Here is a 15,997-nt window from a genome sequence, read left to right on the forward strand (position 1 = left end):
GCGGTGAAGGGGGCTGTGGAGAGACCCTGGAGCAGGGAGACAAAGCTGCCCACGGGGAGCACCTGACTCAGAGTCCATGTCCCTGCAGCCACTGCCACTCGGGAGCCCAGCCCTACCTACCCAGAGCCCAAAGGGGACACTGGGGGGTGTCCTGGGGCTGGGCCCCTGAGCCAAGCTCCAGCCCTGCACCCTCCCTCCCCTACAGTGGCCTGCCCGCTGCCCCAAACCTGGCTTCGTCCCTTCCTCTTTTGTTCTGCTCACCCCACAGGTCTGCACAGGTGAGCCTCGGACCCGGGACAGATGGAAGGGCCTTGCTCCCAGGCCGCTCCCACAAGGCAGCCCTTCTCCTTCAGGCTCAGGCGCCCTGGGCCCAAGGCCACACACCCCACAAACACAACGCGCCCGTCCTGGGGCCCAGGGAAGTGACAGGGGGCCAAGCCAGCCAGGGCTTAGCTGACCTTCACCATGATGGACATGGTGGGAAGCTGAGCCCAGAGCAACACACACGTCTTGGAGACCCCTGCAGGGCATCTGTGGGGGGGAACCCCAAATAACAAAAACACCCCAGACACAACCAAATGGGGAAGAGGCAGAGGACATGGGGACAGGTGGGGACAAGAAAATACAAGGTTGAGCCCTGGGTGATGAAGGAAGGGGAGGGGAGGAGAAGAGAGGGGAGGAAAAGAGAGGGGAAGGAGGGAGGGAGGGAGGGAGGAAATATGAGGGAGCTCGGGAGCAGAGTGGGGCCTGGAAACCACCAGAGGGAGCAAAGGACAGACCCTCCTCGGCAGAGGAGTCCCAGCCTGGACACCGGCTGCTCCCCGGCGGCAGGCAGGGCCTCCGTGCCAGGGAAGGGAACGCACCCTGAAAACCCGAGCCCTGCAGGAGGCCCCTGGAAGGCTGCAGTGGCTCCCAGGCAGATCTCACAGAAGAACACTGATGGTCACACTTTCAATGACAAAAATAAAAAATACAAGGGAAGAGCACAGCAGACACGGGAAAGAGGGCTCTCCTTGGGGAGGAGCACCCTGCATCCCCGACCATCTGAAAGGGGAAAGCCACAGGCCTTCAGCAGCTGCTCCCAGAACACGCGCCGCCAGCCCAGCTCCTTCGCTTCCCAGTGCCTCCAGCCTGACCCGCCCAGAATGTCACTGGGCCCCAGGTGTGCGGGCAGCACACAGAAAACAGGTAACAAGAGCACAGCCAGGTAAAGATCAAACCAGAGACATTTCACCAGCCCTAGGCCGGCAACAGGACGCTGTGCACTTCCCTCCCCCGCCTCCCTCCCTCCCCCTCAAGCCTCATGACACCCAGTCCTCTCGGGCCTCCCTGAAAACGGTGACGACGACGACGACGACTATGACTATGACCTGCAGGGTCTGTGTCACAGCTTACCAGGCCTCACCCAGCCCAGTGCCTTCCCGGTCAGGCCGGGGCCTCAACCTGACACACGGACTCATGGCGTCTGTCCAGCCCCACAGTGCCAGTGCCCACACTGCTAGCCAAACCCCTCCACAGGCCACGCTGTCCTCAGGCTAACCTCTCAGCCTCAAACACTGCCCCAGACACCCTGGCAGAGCCACCTTGTCCTCCAAGGTCACACAGAAGTCCCACCCTCCCTGGGTGCCCTCCTCATCCCACCTCCAGCCCAACTGCCTGCCCCCACTCCGTGCCCCCCCTCTCCTTGGGCTACCTGTGGCGCTGATTCTGAGGGATCCACCTTCCTGCCAAACCCCACTAGCCTGGAACCCAAGCACAGGCTGGATCACCTGGTTCCACTTGCCTGTCCCTGGTACAGGCCATGCTAACTGACCTGGTCCTCCTAACACATGACTGCACTAGAAGGTTACCACAGCACTCTCCCTGGCCTGGGGAGACACAGTATCTCGGTGAGTCCCACTAGTCCTGCCTCTCTGTTCTACCTCCCTGGCCTCCGCACTGGTCCAAGTTCACCTAGCACCTCTTGTCCAGACAAGTGCACAGCCCCCAGGCTGCTTTTTCAGCTTCTGCCCTCACTTCCCCAGTCTGTTCCCCACACAGCAGCCAGAGTGAGCTTTTAAAACGAAAGCCACCCACACTGGCTGGTATGGCTCAGTGGATTGAGCACTGGCCTGTGAACCCAAAGGTTACTGGTTTGATTCCCAGTCAGGGCACGTGCCTGGGTTGCAGGCCAGGTTCCCAGTGGGGGCGTGCAAAAGGCAATCATACACTGATGTTTCTCTCCCTCTCTTTCTCCCTCCCTTTCCATCTCTCTAAAATCTAAAAAATAATTAATTAATTAAATCTTTAAAAAATACATCAGAGGCCAGATCACAACACATCCCTGGCTTCTAACCCACCAAGGACAAACCCAGCTCCATCCAAGGCCTTCAAGGTTCCCAGATGTGGGCCCGTCTGCCCCTATCTCCCCTTGTCCCCAGGTCTTAGGTTCAACGGCACTGCCCCAAGACATCTCCCAAGCCCACTCGCCCTCCCCCCTCTCTCACGTCCCTCTCTGCCAGCATCTCTGCCTCCCACCGCCTCTGCTCTGCTCACAGCTCCAGCCCCGCACACGGCACAGGCCAACACCCTCCTGCTGGAAGGAGGAAACTGAATAAACGAAGAAGTGGGCACAAGCTGCAGCGTGGGGAAGGAGAGACCAGAGCGGGTGACTAGGCCGTGGACACACCATGGGGTTGAGATAAAAGTGTGCAGTGGGCGCAGCAGCGGAGAATACGCTGGCACCTGACCCTGGGGAGTCTCTTCCGGGCACACAGAATTCACGACAGCGGGCCTGCGTGCATGACACATTAGAAGCCGCTTAACCCACCTCACAATAAAAACACAAATTACAAAGACCTTCGCCCTCATGCAGCACAAAAGTCAAAGAAACAGATGATATCCAGGGCTGCGGAGGGTACAGGGAAACAGGCATTTTCTTCCACACACTGCTGCTCGGAGTTTGAAAGGCGCAACTTCCGAAGGAAACCGGCCAGTAGCTGCCAGAACAGAAACGCACCCACCCACCCAGGGCCCCGGCACTGCCAGCGCGACGCTCCTGAGAGCCCAGGGAGGCAAGTGCAAGGGCCCTCCCAGATCACTGCTCGCAACAGCGGGCGGCTTCAAACCCCCTGCGGTGCCCCCACACGAGGGCACACATAGCCGCCCAAGGACCGGGCAGGGCTTCACGCACTGACACGCTCAGATCCCCGACACGCTGCAGGATACAAAAGCAAAGTACAGAGAAATTCCTGCAAGTGATCACGCCCACAGCCCAAGGAAAGATGGAGGCCGTGCACGCGTGTGTGCACATAAGAAACCTTTCCAGAAAGGAACAGGTGCAGAGAGAAAACAGTCCCCTCACTGCGCCCCACGAGTGGTCCTCTGCCACTCCTGTGTGTGCACAAAAACCCACAGAACCAGAGGGCAGGCGACAGGACAGCGTGCATCGGCATCACCCGGACTCTGGCACAACCCCTACCTCGCCATTGCTGGGGTTGGTCCCGTACTTCTTAAGCCAGGGGAGGATGTTCCTGAAGGGACGAGAACAGACAGCATCAGCGCGATGGGCAGGGCAGCACAGTCCCGGGAGCTGCTCCTGGGGACCGGTGCGGAGGGTGCCGCTCCGCCTCCACTTCTGCTGGCAGAGGCCAGGAAAGGAGCGCCTTGCCTCGTCAAAGGAAGCAGAGGACATTTCTGGAAACATCGTTTCAAAGTACGTTCAGGGTTTTCATTACAGTTACGTATGAACAACACAAGCTAGCAAAATAAGATGTACACAAATGTTGATATATCCATAAAATGAGATAATGGACCACCATCAAAATTTTAACTTCTGGAGAATTCTGAGTAACACGGGGGAAAAGCTCTCATGGTGACTGAATAAAGAATGGATCCAGCCCTGGCTGGGGTGGCTCAGTGGATTGAGCGGGGGCTGCGAGCCAAAGGGTCGCTTGTTCGATTACCGCTGGGACACATGCCTGGGTTGCGGGCCAGGTCCCCAGTGGGGGGCGTGTGAGAGGCGACCACACACTGTTTCCCTCCCTCTCATTCTCCCTCCCTGCCCCTCTCTCTAAAAATAAAGAAATAAAATCTTTAAAAAAAAGAAAGAAAGAATATATCCAGAGCTATTTTCATGGTATTAACTCAACCAAGTTACCACCAATAAACTCACAGAAAAAGGTAAGTATAAATATTGGCGTGGTTATCCCAGATAGTGTGATTATGGTAAATTTCCCCTTTGGGATATTTTCCAATTTTTCTAAATAAGTCTGAAATGTGAGAAAATTATATAAGCTGGCTTATGTTGGAACACAAAACAGAACATAATGCTTCAAAATAAAGCACTGGAAAAGTACACATCCTAATTATGACTCATTGAGTGAAAAATATTTAGTGCATTAATATTCCAAAACAAGAACACGAGTGCCAATTAGAACAACAGGGCCCACCTGCGCGGAGGTCAGTGCCACTCCAAAAAGAGACACCAGCACCTGCCAGCAGAGCTGCCTGCCGGGGGGGGGGGGGGGGGGGGGGGGGGGGGGGATGCACAGCAGCACTGTGGCTTCATCTCTGAGGCCCTGGCAGTCCCTTCTGGGTCCCCAAAAGTCCCCCCCAGGGCTCCCGAGGGTTCCAGGACCTCAGCGTGGCCTGGTCTGGCACTGCCTGGGACCACTAGACCTCCGGCTGGCCCCATGCCCCCTTCCTGAGTGGATGTCACTGATCTCACCCTGGTTGTTAGCTCAAAAGTCGAGAGAGAACTCACAGCAAGTCGAAGACGACGCCTTCAGGGGTGCAGACCGGGTAGCTGAAGGGCTGCAGAGAGAGACTGAGAAAGGACATGGTCACTCCTGGTTATGTAGTGGACTGGCCAGGCCACTGCCACATGCCTCCTGTGACTTATCCCTCTGCCCCTCTCTCCTGCAGCCGGAAGCCAGTCCTCCAACACTTCTAGTGCAGCCTGCACAGCCTGGGATGGGTGCCGGCACCGAGGTGACCCCCACATCCTGCCCCTCAGCAGCACCCGGCACAAACCAGTAAGTAGAAGGCAAGGGTCCCAGGAGGTGGTGAGGGGGCTTAAGGATGACCACAGCCTGGTCCTCTCTACACCCTGAGCTGTGACATACAATACACAGGGGATCATGATCAGTCCCCAGAGAGGACCCCAGAGGTGGCCTGGGACAGGCAGGCCTGGAGTACACCCTCCAACACCTCATACGGCAAGCACAGGCAGGCCGCAGTTTTGTACTAAGAACTGCCCTTGCCCATCCCAAGAAACTCTGGCGGGGCTTCTGCCCACAGAGTGCGCCCACAGTTCTCCCCACATGTCCCGGGGCAGACACATGACTCAGGCAAGGCCTGAGGGCCCAGGAGCCCAGGGTAAGTTCTAATGCATGGTATGGGGGCAGAGGGACCTAAAGAGGCCCAGACTACCACAGGTCATTTGCCTCCTCATGAAGGGTCTCCTTAAGAAAAGCAGAGCCTGCCCTGGTAGCTCAGTTGGTTAGAGTGTCATCCCAATACCCCATAGTTGTGGGTTCGATCCCTGGTCAGGGCACATACAAGAATCAACCAATGAATGCATAAATAAGTAGAGCAACAAATCAATGTTTCTCCTCTAATATCAATTTTTTAAAAAGAAAAGAAAAGGAGAGCCTACAGAGGAAGGCTTCCTGGTGGACTTCGTTGAACCGACACCCTTTTTTCTTGCATGGTATTTCTGCCACTAGCCATCAAGAGCCCAGGCTGACCTGGCTTGTTTATACATTGGTCACCTGTAAGTTTGGTCAGCACAGGTCAGTCCCTGGAATCTAGAAAGCCTGCCAGCATGGGGGGCACCTTCCTGGATGCTGCCCCAGGAAGCCCTTTCTTTGGCCCAAAAGTAACTCTAACCCAGTGGCGCTGCTAATGCTGCTGGGGACCAGCCACAGCAGGACCCGGCACCAAATCAAGCTCCAAGCAGCAAGACATGGTCATACCTCCTCCCAAATGGTACCCAAAGGGCACATTCTCAAAGCGCATTTTTACTCAGTACCCAATGTAGTTAAAAAACAGGTGAGAAGCAGATCAGAGACCTCCTGGAGGAAACAGGAACCAAAGATGGAAGTATCTCCATACAATCCATTCATACCCAACCTGAGTAAGATGTTCTCACAAAGCTGATGACTAGACCTGGTGGGGGTGGGGAGAAACCCAGCCAAAGACGCCTGGGTCTCATTTGTTCACCCCCTGCAGCAAATGCTTTGAGCAGGGAAAGCCCTCACTCACCGCTGCAGGGAGCCTCCTGAGCTCCCCAGACAGGCCAGTGGCCTTGCCTGCCCCCTCGCCAGCCTGTGGTAGGTGGCTGACCTGTCTTGGCTGAAGTACCAGGGTCACCAGGAGAGTTCTGTCAGCTCTCAAGGCTCACTCTGACCAATGGAATCAGAACTCGGGGGGTAGGGAGGAATGCTGTGCAGACATGCACGTGTACAGGGCAGAGACGACCCTGGCTCAAACTTAGGAAAATCAGGCCCAAGGGGACCACCAGACCCACACACCCCACAGCCCCCAGTGTCCTGGGGTTCAACAGTCCTAGTCCCACTTTCCCAGCAGACGCAGCTTCTGTTCATACACATACCAACTAGGGTGGGAAGAAGCATTTGAGTGACTCTAAAGCTGAGTCCCTTCCCACCCCCACAGGTGACCTACGTTCCCATGGCAGGGGGCTCACGGCATCAGACTATTTCTACTGCTGTTACTACTTAGACTCTGACCGAGGGAAAGTGTGAAAGGCACCAGCCTGCAGCAGGCCACAGGGTTCGAGCCTCAGTGGCACCGTGTCCAGGATGTAAGGCAAGGGACTTCGCTCTTCTAAGCGAAGTAAGCAGGCTTAACAACAGAGTCTACCTACCTTGGAAGGTAAGAATGAAGTTAAAAAAGCAAACTTGTAAACACAGACACAAAATAAGAAGAAAATAATCACTGGTTCTTACTAAGTCATCTTCTCCCACTTCCAGAAAGATCTGAATGGAGGCAACACACAGATCCCTATCTGCATCTGCAAGGATCAGACTCACTATCGAATAATTGTGTTTCAGAGAATGATTACTAACAGAAAATTAAACCCTCGAAACTCACCTGCAATGGTCAAAGGGTAAACGACGAAAATTTGTTTGTGGAATATCTATTTAAAACAAAAATAAGAGACAGAACGTTATTTCTGTAAAAAATTTCACGTATGTATTTCTACCAACAGTTCAATTACATTTTAAGAAACAGTTCAGCCCTGGCTGGTGTGGCTCAGTGAATTGAGCGCCAGCCTGTGAACCAAAGAGTCACTGGTTCGATTCCCAGTCAGGGCATATGCCTGGGTTGCAGGCCAGGTCCCCAGTAGGGGGTGTGTGAGAGGCAACCACACATTGATGTTTCTCTCCCTCTCTTTCTCCATCCCTTCCCCTTCTCTAAAAATAAATAAATAACATCTATAAAAAAATAAAAATAAAATAACATTAACTCCATTGTATATCTCCCATCAGACCTCCTGGGTAACCAGGTTCATTGCCAATGAATAGTAATATTTGAAAGGACATTTTTTCCTGAGCAGCGGATCACAACAGTGGGCTTTAAATAGTACACCATGATGTAAACAGATGTGCTGTCATCCAGGCTTCACTGTCCCATTTACGAGCACAGGCAGAGTAGATGTAACAGAATTCTTCAGGACCCTAGGACTTGCAGGATGGTAGATGAGCACCGGCTTCAACTTCAAGTCGCCAGCTGCATCAGTCCCTAACCAGAGAGTCGGCCTGCCTCTGAAGCACTGAAGCCTGGCATCGACTTCTCTCCAGCTACAAAAATCCTAGATGGCACCTTTTCCCAATATAAGCCTGTTTCATCTACATCAAAAATCTTTTGTTTACTGTTGCCACCTTCATTATCTTAGCTAGATTTCTGGGTAATTTGCTGCAGCTTCTCTATCAGCAATTGCTGCTTCACCTTGCACTTCTGGTATGGAGATGGCTTCTTTCCTTAAATCCCATGAACCGATATCCGCTACCTTCAGACTTTTCTTCTGTAGCCTCCTCACTTCTCCCAGCCTTCCCAGCATTGAACGGAGTCAGGGCCTTGCTCTAGATTAGGCTTTGGCTTAAGTAATGTTGTGGCTGGTTTGATCTTCTAGCCAGAAACCTTCTCCATACCAGCAATAGGCTGTTTTGCTTTCATACCATTTGTGTGTTCACTGGAGTAGCACTTTTAATTTCCTTCAAGAACTTTCTGCTGCATTCACAACTTGGTTAACTGGTGCAGGAGGTGTACCTAGCTTTCAGCCTAGCTCCGCTATCCATGTGCCTTTCTAACTTAATCATGTCTAGCTTTTGACTTAAAGTACAAGACTGGCAGCTCTTCCCTTCACTTGAACTCTTAGAGGCCACTGTAGGGTTATTAAATGGCCTAATTTCAATATTGCTGTATCTCAGCAATATTGAAAGAAGGAGGCAAAGGGAAAGAAGGAGAGTGGGAGAGAGAGGGACTAGCCAACCAATGAAGTAGCCAGAGTACACATGTACTGATTGTGTGTGCTGTTTTATCTGGGTACAGTTCATGATGCCTCAAAACAACTACAACAGTAGCATCAAAGACACACAGTTCACCAAACAAATACAATAATGAAAAAGCCTGAAATATTGTGAGAATTCCCAAAATGTGACAGAGACAAAAAGTGAGCAAATGCTGTTGGAAAAATCATGCCTACACTTGCTCAAAAACACAACATCTGCAAAGCGCAATAAAGCAAAGTGCGACAGAACAAGGTATGCCTGCCTCTACTAACTTGATAGAGAAAAGAATGTTATTTTAACCTACATTTAAAAAAATTAACCAAGACTAAACATTTTCTCATATTTTTAGTGTACTTTCTTTTTTCTGAATTGTCTGTCCTCAGCCTCTTTGTCTACCATAGTTTCCATGTTCTTGCTCATTGTTAATTTTTTAAATTTTTATTTATTGATTTTTAGAGAAAGAGGAAGGAGGGGAGACAAAGACAGAAAAACCTTGATTTGTTGCTTCACTTATTTATGCACTCGTTGATTGACTCTTGCGTGTGCCCTGACTGGGAATCGAACCCACAACTTTGGCGTAACAGGACGGGCTCTACCCAACCAAGCTATCCGACCAGGGCTAACTGTTCATTTTTACAGGCTCATTGTACAGTAAAGACATCATCCCTTAATTACACCCCACACATACCAAGGGGAACAGAAGGATTTCATGCCTTACCTGGTTTCTTGCCACCATAGAAGTGTGTGTACTCAGCACACGTAATGTACCTGAAGGAGAGAGAGAGAATCTTACTTCCACCCCCACTGTAAAGAGGGCAGAGTCTCCAGAAGTAATGGGTGACTGAGTCATTTCACTCATTCAGCAAATGTTTATTAAACACCTACTATGTGACAGGCACATAATGATAAACACAACAGGCATGCAATAGACAAATGAGTAAGCAAACACAAACAGTCCGGCTTTGATCTGGAGCAAATGAACTGAATTAACAGAAGGCTTGAAGATGAGCAGGAGCTTGCCATGTGAATCTCTAGGGGACGGGCTCTCCGGGCAGAAGGACCAAGCAGACATGTCATATATAAAAGCCATGAGGCAGGAAAAGCTGTTGTGTTCCCAAAGAAGGGTGAAGTCACTGATATACAGTGTGCATGGGGGCATGTGACAGGAAAGGAAGGAGACAAGAATGGTGGTCAGATCAGGTGAGGACTCTGGGTTTGCTGTAAGCTGGATGGAAAGTTGTTGGAGGGTTTGGAGCAGGGCCCTGATGTGATCTAATGTAAGTCCTCATAGCATCACTCGGGCTGCTGCGTGTAGAGGGACAAGCAAGAGAAGGAGCAGGCCCCTCACTGGTGTGGCTCAGTGGATTGCACATTGACCTGCAAACCGAAAGGTCGCAGGTTCAGTTCCCAGTCAGGGTGCATGCTGGGTTGCAAGCCAATGTTTCTCTCCCTCTCCTTCTCCCTCCCTTCCTCTCTCTCTAAAAATTAAAAAAAAAAATCTTTTGAAAATAAAATAAAAGAGAAGGAACAGAAATCCAATCAGGAGATGACTACAAAGGTCCAAGAAGGAATTGACACAAACTCTGCCTAGTCCTGGCTTGGTGTGGCTCAGTGGGTTGAGTTCCAGCCTGAGAACCAAAGGGTCACAGGTTCAATTCCCAGTCAGGGCACATGCCTGGGTTGCCAGTAGGGGGCGCATGAGAGGCAACCACACATTGATGTTTCCCTCTTTCTCCCTTCCCCTCTGTCTAAAAATAAATAAATTTTTAAAATTTTTTAAAAGATTTTATTTATTTATTTTTAGAGAGGGAAGGGAGGGGGAGGAAGGGAGGGAGGGAGGGAGGGGGAGAGGGGGAGAGAGAGAGAGAGAGAGAGAGAGAGAGAGAGAGAGAGAGAGAGAGAGAGAGAGAGAGAGAGGGAGAGGGAGAGGGAGAGGGAGAGGGAGAGGGAGAGGGAGAGAAACATCAATGTGCGGTTGCTGGGGGTTATGGCCTACAACCCAGGAATGTACCCTGGCTGGGAATCGAACCTGGGACACTTTGGTTCCCAGCCCGCACTCAATCCACTGAGCTACGCCAGCCAGGTTTTGTTTTGTTTTGTTTTTAATAAAAATTTTAAAAACAAAAAACAACTCCTGCCTATGTGGAAGGAATTGGTGGGAGAGACAGTGGTCAGTCCCTGGAAGAGTCAACAGGACTTACTGATGGACTGGAGGAGAAAGAGGCACCAAGACTAACTCCCAGACTTCTGACCTGAGCAAACTGAGACAAGGAAAACAGGGGCACTGTGCTCAGGCACTAAAAGGGTCTCATTTGGGGTATATTAACTTCGATATGTCTGTTGGACCTCTAAGTGGAGATATCAATTAAGCAGCTGGCTATTGCAGTCACCCACGGAGAATGTAAGTGGGAGCAGAAACCTGGGGGATGTCGACCTGTGGGGTCTGGAAGATGGGGAAGAGGATCCAACAAAGAGAGAGGCCACTGAGGTAGAGGGAAAATAAAGAGCGTGAAAGAACGTGTGGTGTCCCAAATACCAAAGAAGGGCTTCAGGGAGACGTGGTCAGTTGTGTCCTATGCTGTTGAGAAGCCCAACGAAATGAGGACTGAGAACTGACCACTAGATTTAGTAACAAGGAAGTTACTGGGATCCTGACAAGTATAGTGTTGAGAGTCAAAAAACCTCACTGAAGTGATTTCAAGAGGCAGCAGAAAACGGCAAGGGCACACAGCGCTTTCACGTTAGATACACGGTAGCAACTGGAGAGGGACATGGACGAGGTTGGTCTTAAACTGATTCTGTAGCATCCGTGTAGGCTGATGGCTATAAACCGGCACACTGGGAGAGACAGGAGATGCAGAAGAGAGAGGGACTAATTCACGAGCAGAGCTCGCGAGTGGACAGTGGGGCGGTCCTGGGCAAAAGCGAAGTCGAAGGGGCTGTATCCGAGGGGCGCTGGGGCGACGAGAAGGCCGCGCCCAGGTGAAGGCACTTGTGGTCTATTAGGGCAAACGCCTCCAAAGGCGGGATTCCGGGAGATCTCGGCGGCTGTGGGGGAGAATTACCCCACCCGGGGAGGGCAGCGGAAGTTTCTGGGAGGAAGCGACTTCTGAGAGGGGCTCTGGGGACCAGCTCTGAAAAACGGGAAGGGGGAACTGGCAGAGTGCGGGACAGGCGGGGACTGAGGCAGGGCGGGGCTCAAGCAGAGCCAGGAGCTCCTGGCTGCGGCTCAACTTACATCTTGTCCTTCTGGTGCTGTCGCTTCCCCATGACGGCAGAGGTGGCAGTGGCAGGACTGGTAAACACGGAAAATCTTCAACACACAACCCGGACCACCGCGTCTCGGCCCCACCGTGTAACTACTTCCGGGTCCCGCCCCGGAAGCGGGCGCTGAGCATGCCGGGAACTGTGGTCGCCGGAGGCACGCAAGTCAGTCTGCTGGCGGCGCAGGTGCTCGGCCCACGGAGTTCTTGATTGGGATAGGATTTGGTCGGAGCTGAGCTGCCTCCTCCTGGTAGCCCGGTCTTCACCTGAGCGCCTCGCCTACACGCCCAGCCCCGACTCAGTGCCATCCTACTCAAACCCGTGCTGCTTTGACCTGTGTTCTCAGGTCTTTTAAATAGTATGCCAGGAACCTAAAGTCCCACCAGCCTCTGCCCCATCTCTGCTCCCCCTCAGTGACAGATGCCTCCAAAGCGACGTCCATATTCGCTGTGTACACCCTCACTTCCCATTCTCTCCACGCATTTGGTCCCCACCGCATCCAGGACCCTCTTCTGAGGCCTAAACCTGAAAGTCCAAAGCCCTCACTGATCCCTCTGGTCTCTTCTGACCCACCCTTCCCTCGACCAAATCACGTTCTTGTGTCCCAGCCTGAGCCCTGGATTTCGGTCAACACTCAAGCACTGGGTGACCGTGGCTTTAAGTACCACTTTTAACCTTGACGCCCAACACTAAATTGCCAGTGCTCCAGACTGCTGATCTCTCCTTGGGTATCTGCTGATCTCAAGTTTAACGTGTCTCCTCAAAGCAGAATTCTCCATCCTTCACCCCTTAGCCCCCGGTCTCCACTCTCCTCCACCATACCACGATCTACCTAGTCACCCAAAGCTAGATGTCCTTGCCTTTCTCATCCCATCTCACGGCTGGCTCCTTCTCATTTCTAGGTTTCAATATAAATGTCACCTCCTCTGAGACACCTTCCCTGACCACCCACCCACCCACCCCATACATCTCCATTTCAGCTTCCATAGGGCTTTTTCACATCTTGTAATCCTGTATTAATTTGAGCTATATACTGGTTTACCACACACACACACGCACGCACGCACGCACGCACACACGCACGAGGATGGGATGTAAATCCTTAAGGGAAGGGACCCCAACTGCTTGGCTTATTATCTCCAGTCCAGAGCAAATTGTGGGACATACACAGTGGCAATGAATCTCTGCTAATGTCCAGCAGTCATCAAGTATTTTGTGAGGACTCACATCTCACGTGCAGGTGTGATTCTAAAGTCAGCGTGTGAGGTGACAACTAGAGTCACTATCCTTGAAATTCCTTAGGGAAGTGCCAAGTTGAAAACTGACACACCAGCTCATTTTCCTCTAAGGAGGGAACAGATCACTGTTTGTAAACTTGCACCCAGATAAGGCTTGTTTTTAGGGGCTGGGTGTAGAAAAAAAAAGGTACACTTACAGCTCAGTGGGTTCAAGTAAGGGGCCACAGGGTCCCTGATGCAAGGGGCAGCACTCTCTCCTCACTCATTTCTCTTTCAAAGTGCACAGGGCTGGATTCCCCTATTAGATTGCAAGCAAGGGGACTTCACAGTAGCCCTGCCCTGCTCTCCTGCTATATGCAAGCTCAGGCCTCAGGGCCTCAGGATGGCCCTAGACTGACAACCTCTTCGGGCTACAGGGAGTCCATGGGATTGCACAGCCCTAGGGACCCCAGCACAAGAAAGGCACCTCTAAGAGAACTTTATTCACACCTCCGCAACAGTCTGTATGGAAGAGGTTATGGGCTCTTCTTTTGGGGCACAGACTCTGCACTGCCAGGGTCATTCTCTGAGTCATCTTTACATGTAGGCACAGGCTGGAACTTGAGCAGGACAGGTGGAGTGAAAATGGAGGCCTTCACAGGAGGGGCTGGTGTCTCCTCGGTGTTGGGGGGGTCACTACAGGATGCAGTCCTGTGCAGAAGACAGCCAAGACATGTCCACGAGGTCGGACACCAGTACGCAGGGCCATCAGAGGTACTCATGACATGCCTGCCCCTGGGCTGTGGGATGGCCCTAGATGCACTTACATTCCCAGAAATCTCCCCCAAGAAGGTTTGTTCAAGTCTGCTCATTGTAGCAACAGTGTGATTGTGAAAACCTGGAAACATCTAAACATCTGTTAGGAACCAAAGTGTAGCCATGCAGTGGACTATTCTAGAGTCATTTAAGGAATGAGGTGAGTCCGTATTCCCCAACAAGTAAAGACACCCCAATGACACAGTAATGGAAAAAAGCAAGTTGGTGAGAGGTACATGCAATATAATCCTGCTTTGGTTAAAAAATTAATGTGTGTGTGCATGTTGGAACAGTACACACGAAACTCAGAGGCAGGACTCTTAGCAGCAGGGGACTCTTTATGCATGCTTTCCTGTATTGCGAATTTTTCCCCATGGGATATGTTCTGCATTTGTATGTTTTTAAAAACTAGTTTACAATAACCCATTTTTGGTGATGGCCTCATGAGAGCACCACTCACCCAGAAATCAATACCTAACAAGAGCCTGAAAATTGTCCCCATTGCCCGGACTGGTGTGGCTCAGTTGGTTGGGCTTTGTCCTGCAAAGCAAAAGGTCGCCAGTTCAATTCTCAGTCCGGACACATGCTTGGGATGTGGGTTTGGTCCCTAGTTGGGCTGTGTGGGAAAGGCAACAGATCAATGTTTCTCTACCTCTATTTTCTCCCTCCCTCCCCCTCTCTCTAGAAATAAATAAATAAAGTTTTTATTTTAAAAAATTGGCCCCATTAGTGAAATATTTCAAGAAGCAAGAATGGTTGAGTATCCCTGGCTGGTTTGGCTCAGTGGATTGAGCGCCAGCCTGTCAACCAAAGGATCACCAGTTCGATTCCCAGTCAGGGCACATGCCTGGGTTGCAGGCTAGGTCCCTGGTTGGGAGTGTGTAAGAGGCAACCAGTTGATGTATCTGTCACCCATCAACGTTTCTCTCCCTCCCTTCTCATCTCTCTAAAAATAAATAAATAAAATCTTTAAAAAATGGTTGAGTAAATGATGTTTCATCCATACAATGGAGTATTTTGCATCTATTATTATTGGTAAATTTAAAAGGCATTTTTCATGACATGGGAGGAAACATATTCGAGCGCTGGCTACCAAACTGCCAGACAGGATATTCTCGATTATGTAACAAGTTACTGTATGTACACATACACGTGTGTCCACTGGAAGAAGCCTACACCAAAAGACAAATATACGGTAAGAGCACTTATTTCTGGTGGTGGGAATCAGAGTGATTGGTGTCTTTTTTTGTGCACCATTCAAATTGTCTATTTGGCATATTCTTTTACATATGGTTTTAGAATCTGAAAAAAGGTAGTCCTTTTGAAGGCTATTCATACCCTTTCCCTTGCAATTATACTTCAGAAACGTAATCTGAAGTTCTGAAACGGCTTCACACATAAAGATGTCCATCCCGGCAGTAACCTAGGAAACACTGGAAGAACTTTCCATATCTCCCCATGGAGCTGAATAAGTGACGGGCCTACGTGCACTGGGTGTTCATTTCACGACCAATGGAACTTGTGTTCAAAACACCGTCAAGAAGTATAGAACTCACCAGGGCCTTCACGTGACGAGGGAAAGGCAGGAGAAATAAAAAGGCACTGTCTATTTGAATCGCAACTTTTTAAAACTGTGCCTAGAGAAAGCTAGAAGATATCTTGACAGAAATGCCCTGATGAAGACCCAGCCCTGCTGTGTGGCTCCACTGCTCTATGAGGACCTGATGGGGCTCAGTAAGTAATGCTGGACTTTTTCATTTTGCTTTGTAACAACATGGCAACGGTGTTTGCTGACCGCCCCCTTGTCTGTGACCCAGTGGCCAGTACCTTGCTGCCTCCCCACCCCACCTCCTTTCGGTCTGATTGGGTAGCCCACTGTGCTTCCACTTAGATGTAACTCATGAATATACATAATCAAACTGATTATAAACATTTTTAGCCCCAGCTGGCATAGATCAGTGGATTGAGCGCAGGCTGCGAACCAAACTGTCGCAGGTTCGATTCCCAGTCAGGGTACATGCCTGGGTTGCAGGCCATAACTCCCAGCAACCGCACATTGATGTTTCTCTCTCTCTCTCTTTCTCCCTCCCTTCCCTCTCTAAAAATAAATAAATAAAATCTTAAAAAAATAAAAATAAAAAATAAACATTTTTATACACAATCACTTTCCCCACCTACTCATCT

The 15,997-nt window shown here is 50.9% G+C and overlaps 1 protein-coding gene across 7 annotated transcripts in view; it reads right to left on the reverse strand.

Annotated features, from left to right (window-relative positions):
* Positions 1-15,997, reverse strand: part of PPIL2 (peptidylprolyl isomerase like 2) — a 41,662-nt gene that overhangs the window by 16,100 nt on the left and 9,565 nt on the right. For 5 of the 7 annotated variants that reach the window (XM_036014545.1, XM_036014546.1, XM_036014544.1 and 2 more), the window contains 4 exons: positions 9,235-9,284; positions 7,096-7,141; positions 4,745-4,807; positions 3,461-3,512 (listed from right to left, as the gene is read on the reverse strand). In XM_036014545.1, coding sequence (XP_035870438.1) covers positions 3,461-3,512; positions 4,745-4,807; positions 7,096-7,141; positions 9,235-9,284 — 211 coding nt within the window. Of the gene's footprint in view, positions 1-3,460; positions 3,513-4,744; positions 4,808-7,095; positions 7,142-9,234; positions 9,285-11,754; positions 11,899-15,997 lie in introns of those variants that run through there. The other 2 variants (XM_036014549.1, XM_028528407.2) reach the window with 1 other exon arrangement.

The sequence above is a fragment of the Phyllostomus discolor genome, chromosome 13, assembly GCF_004126475.2.
Source record: "Phyllostomus discolor isolate MPI-MPIP mPhyDis1 chromosome 13, mPhyDis1.pri.v3, whole genome shotgun sequence".
NCBI lineage: Eukaryota > Metazoa > Chordata > Mammalia > Chiroptera > Phyllostomidae > Phyllostomus > Phyllostomus discolor.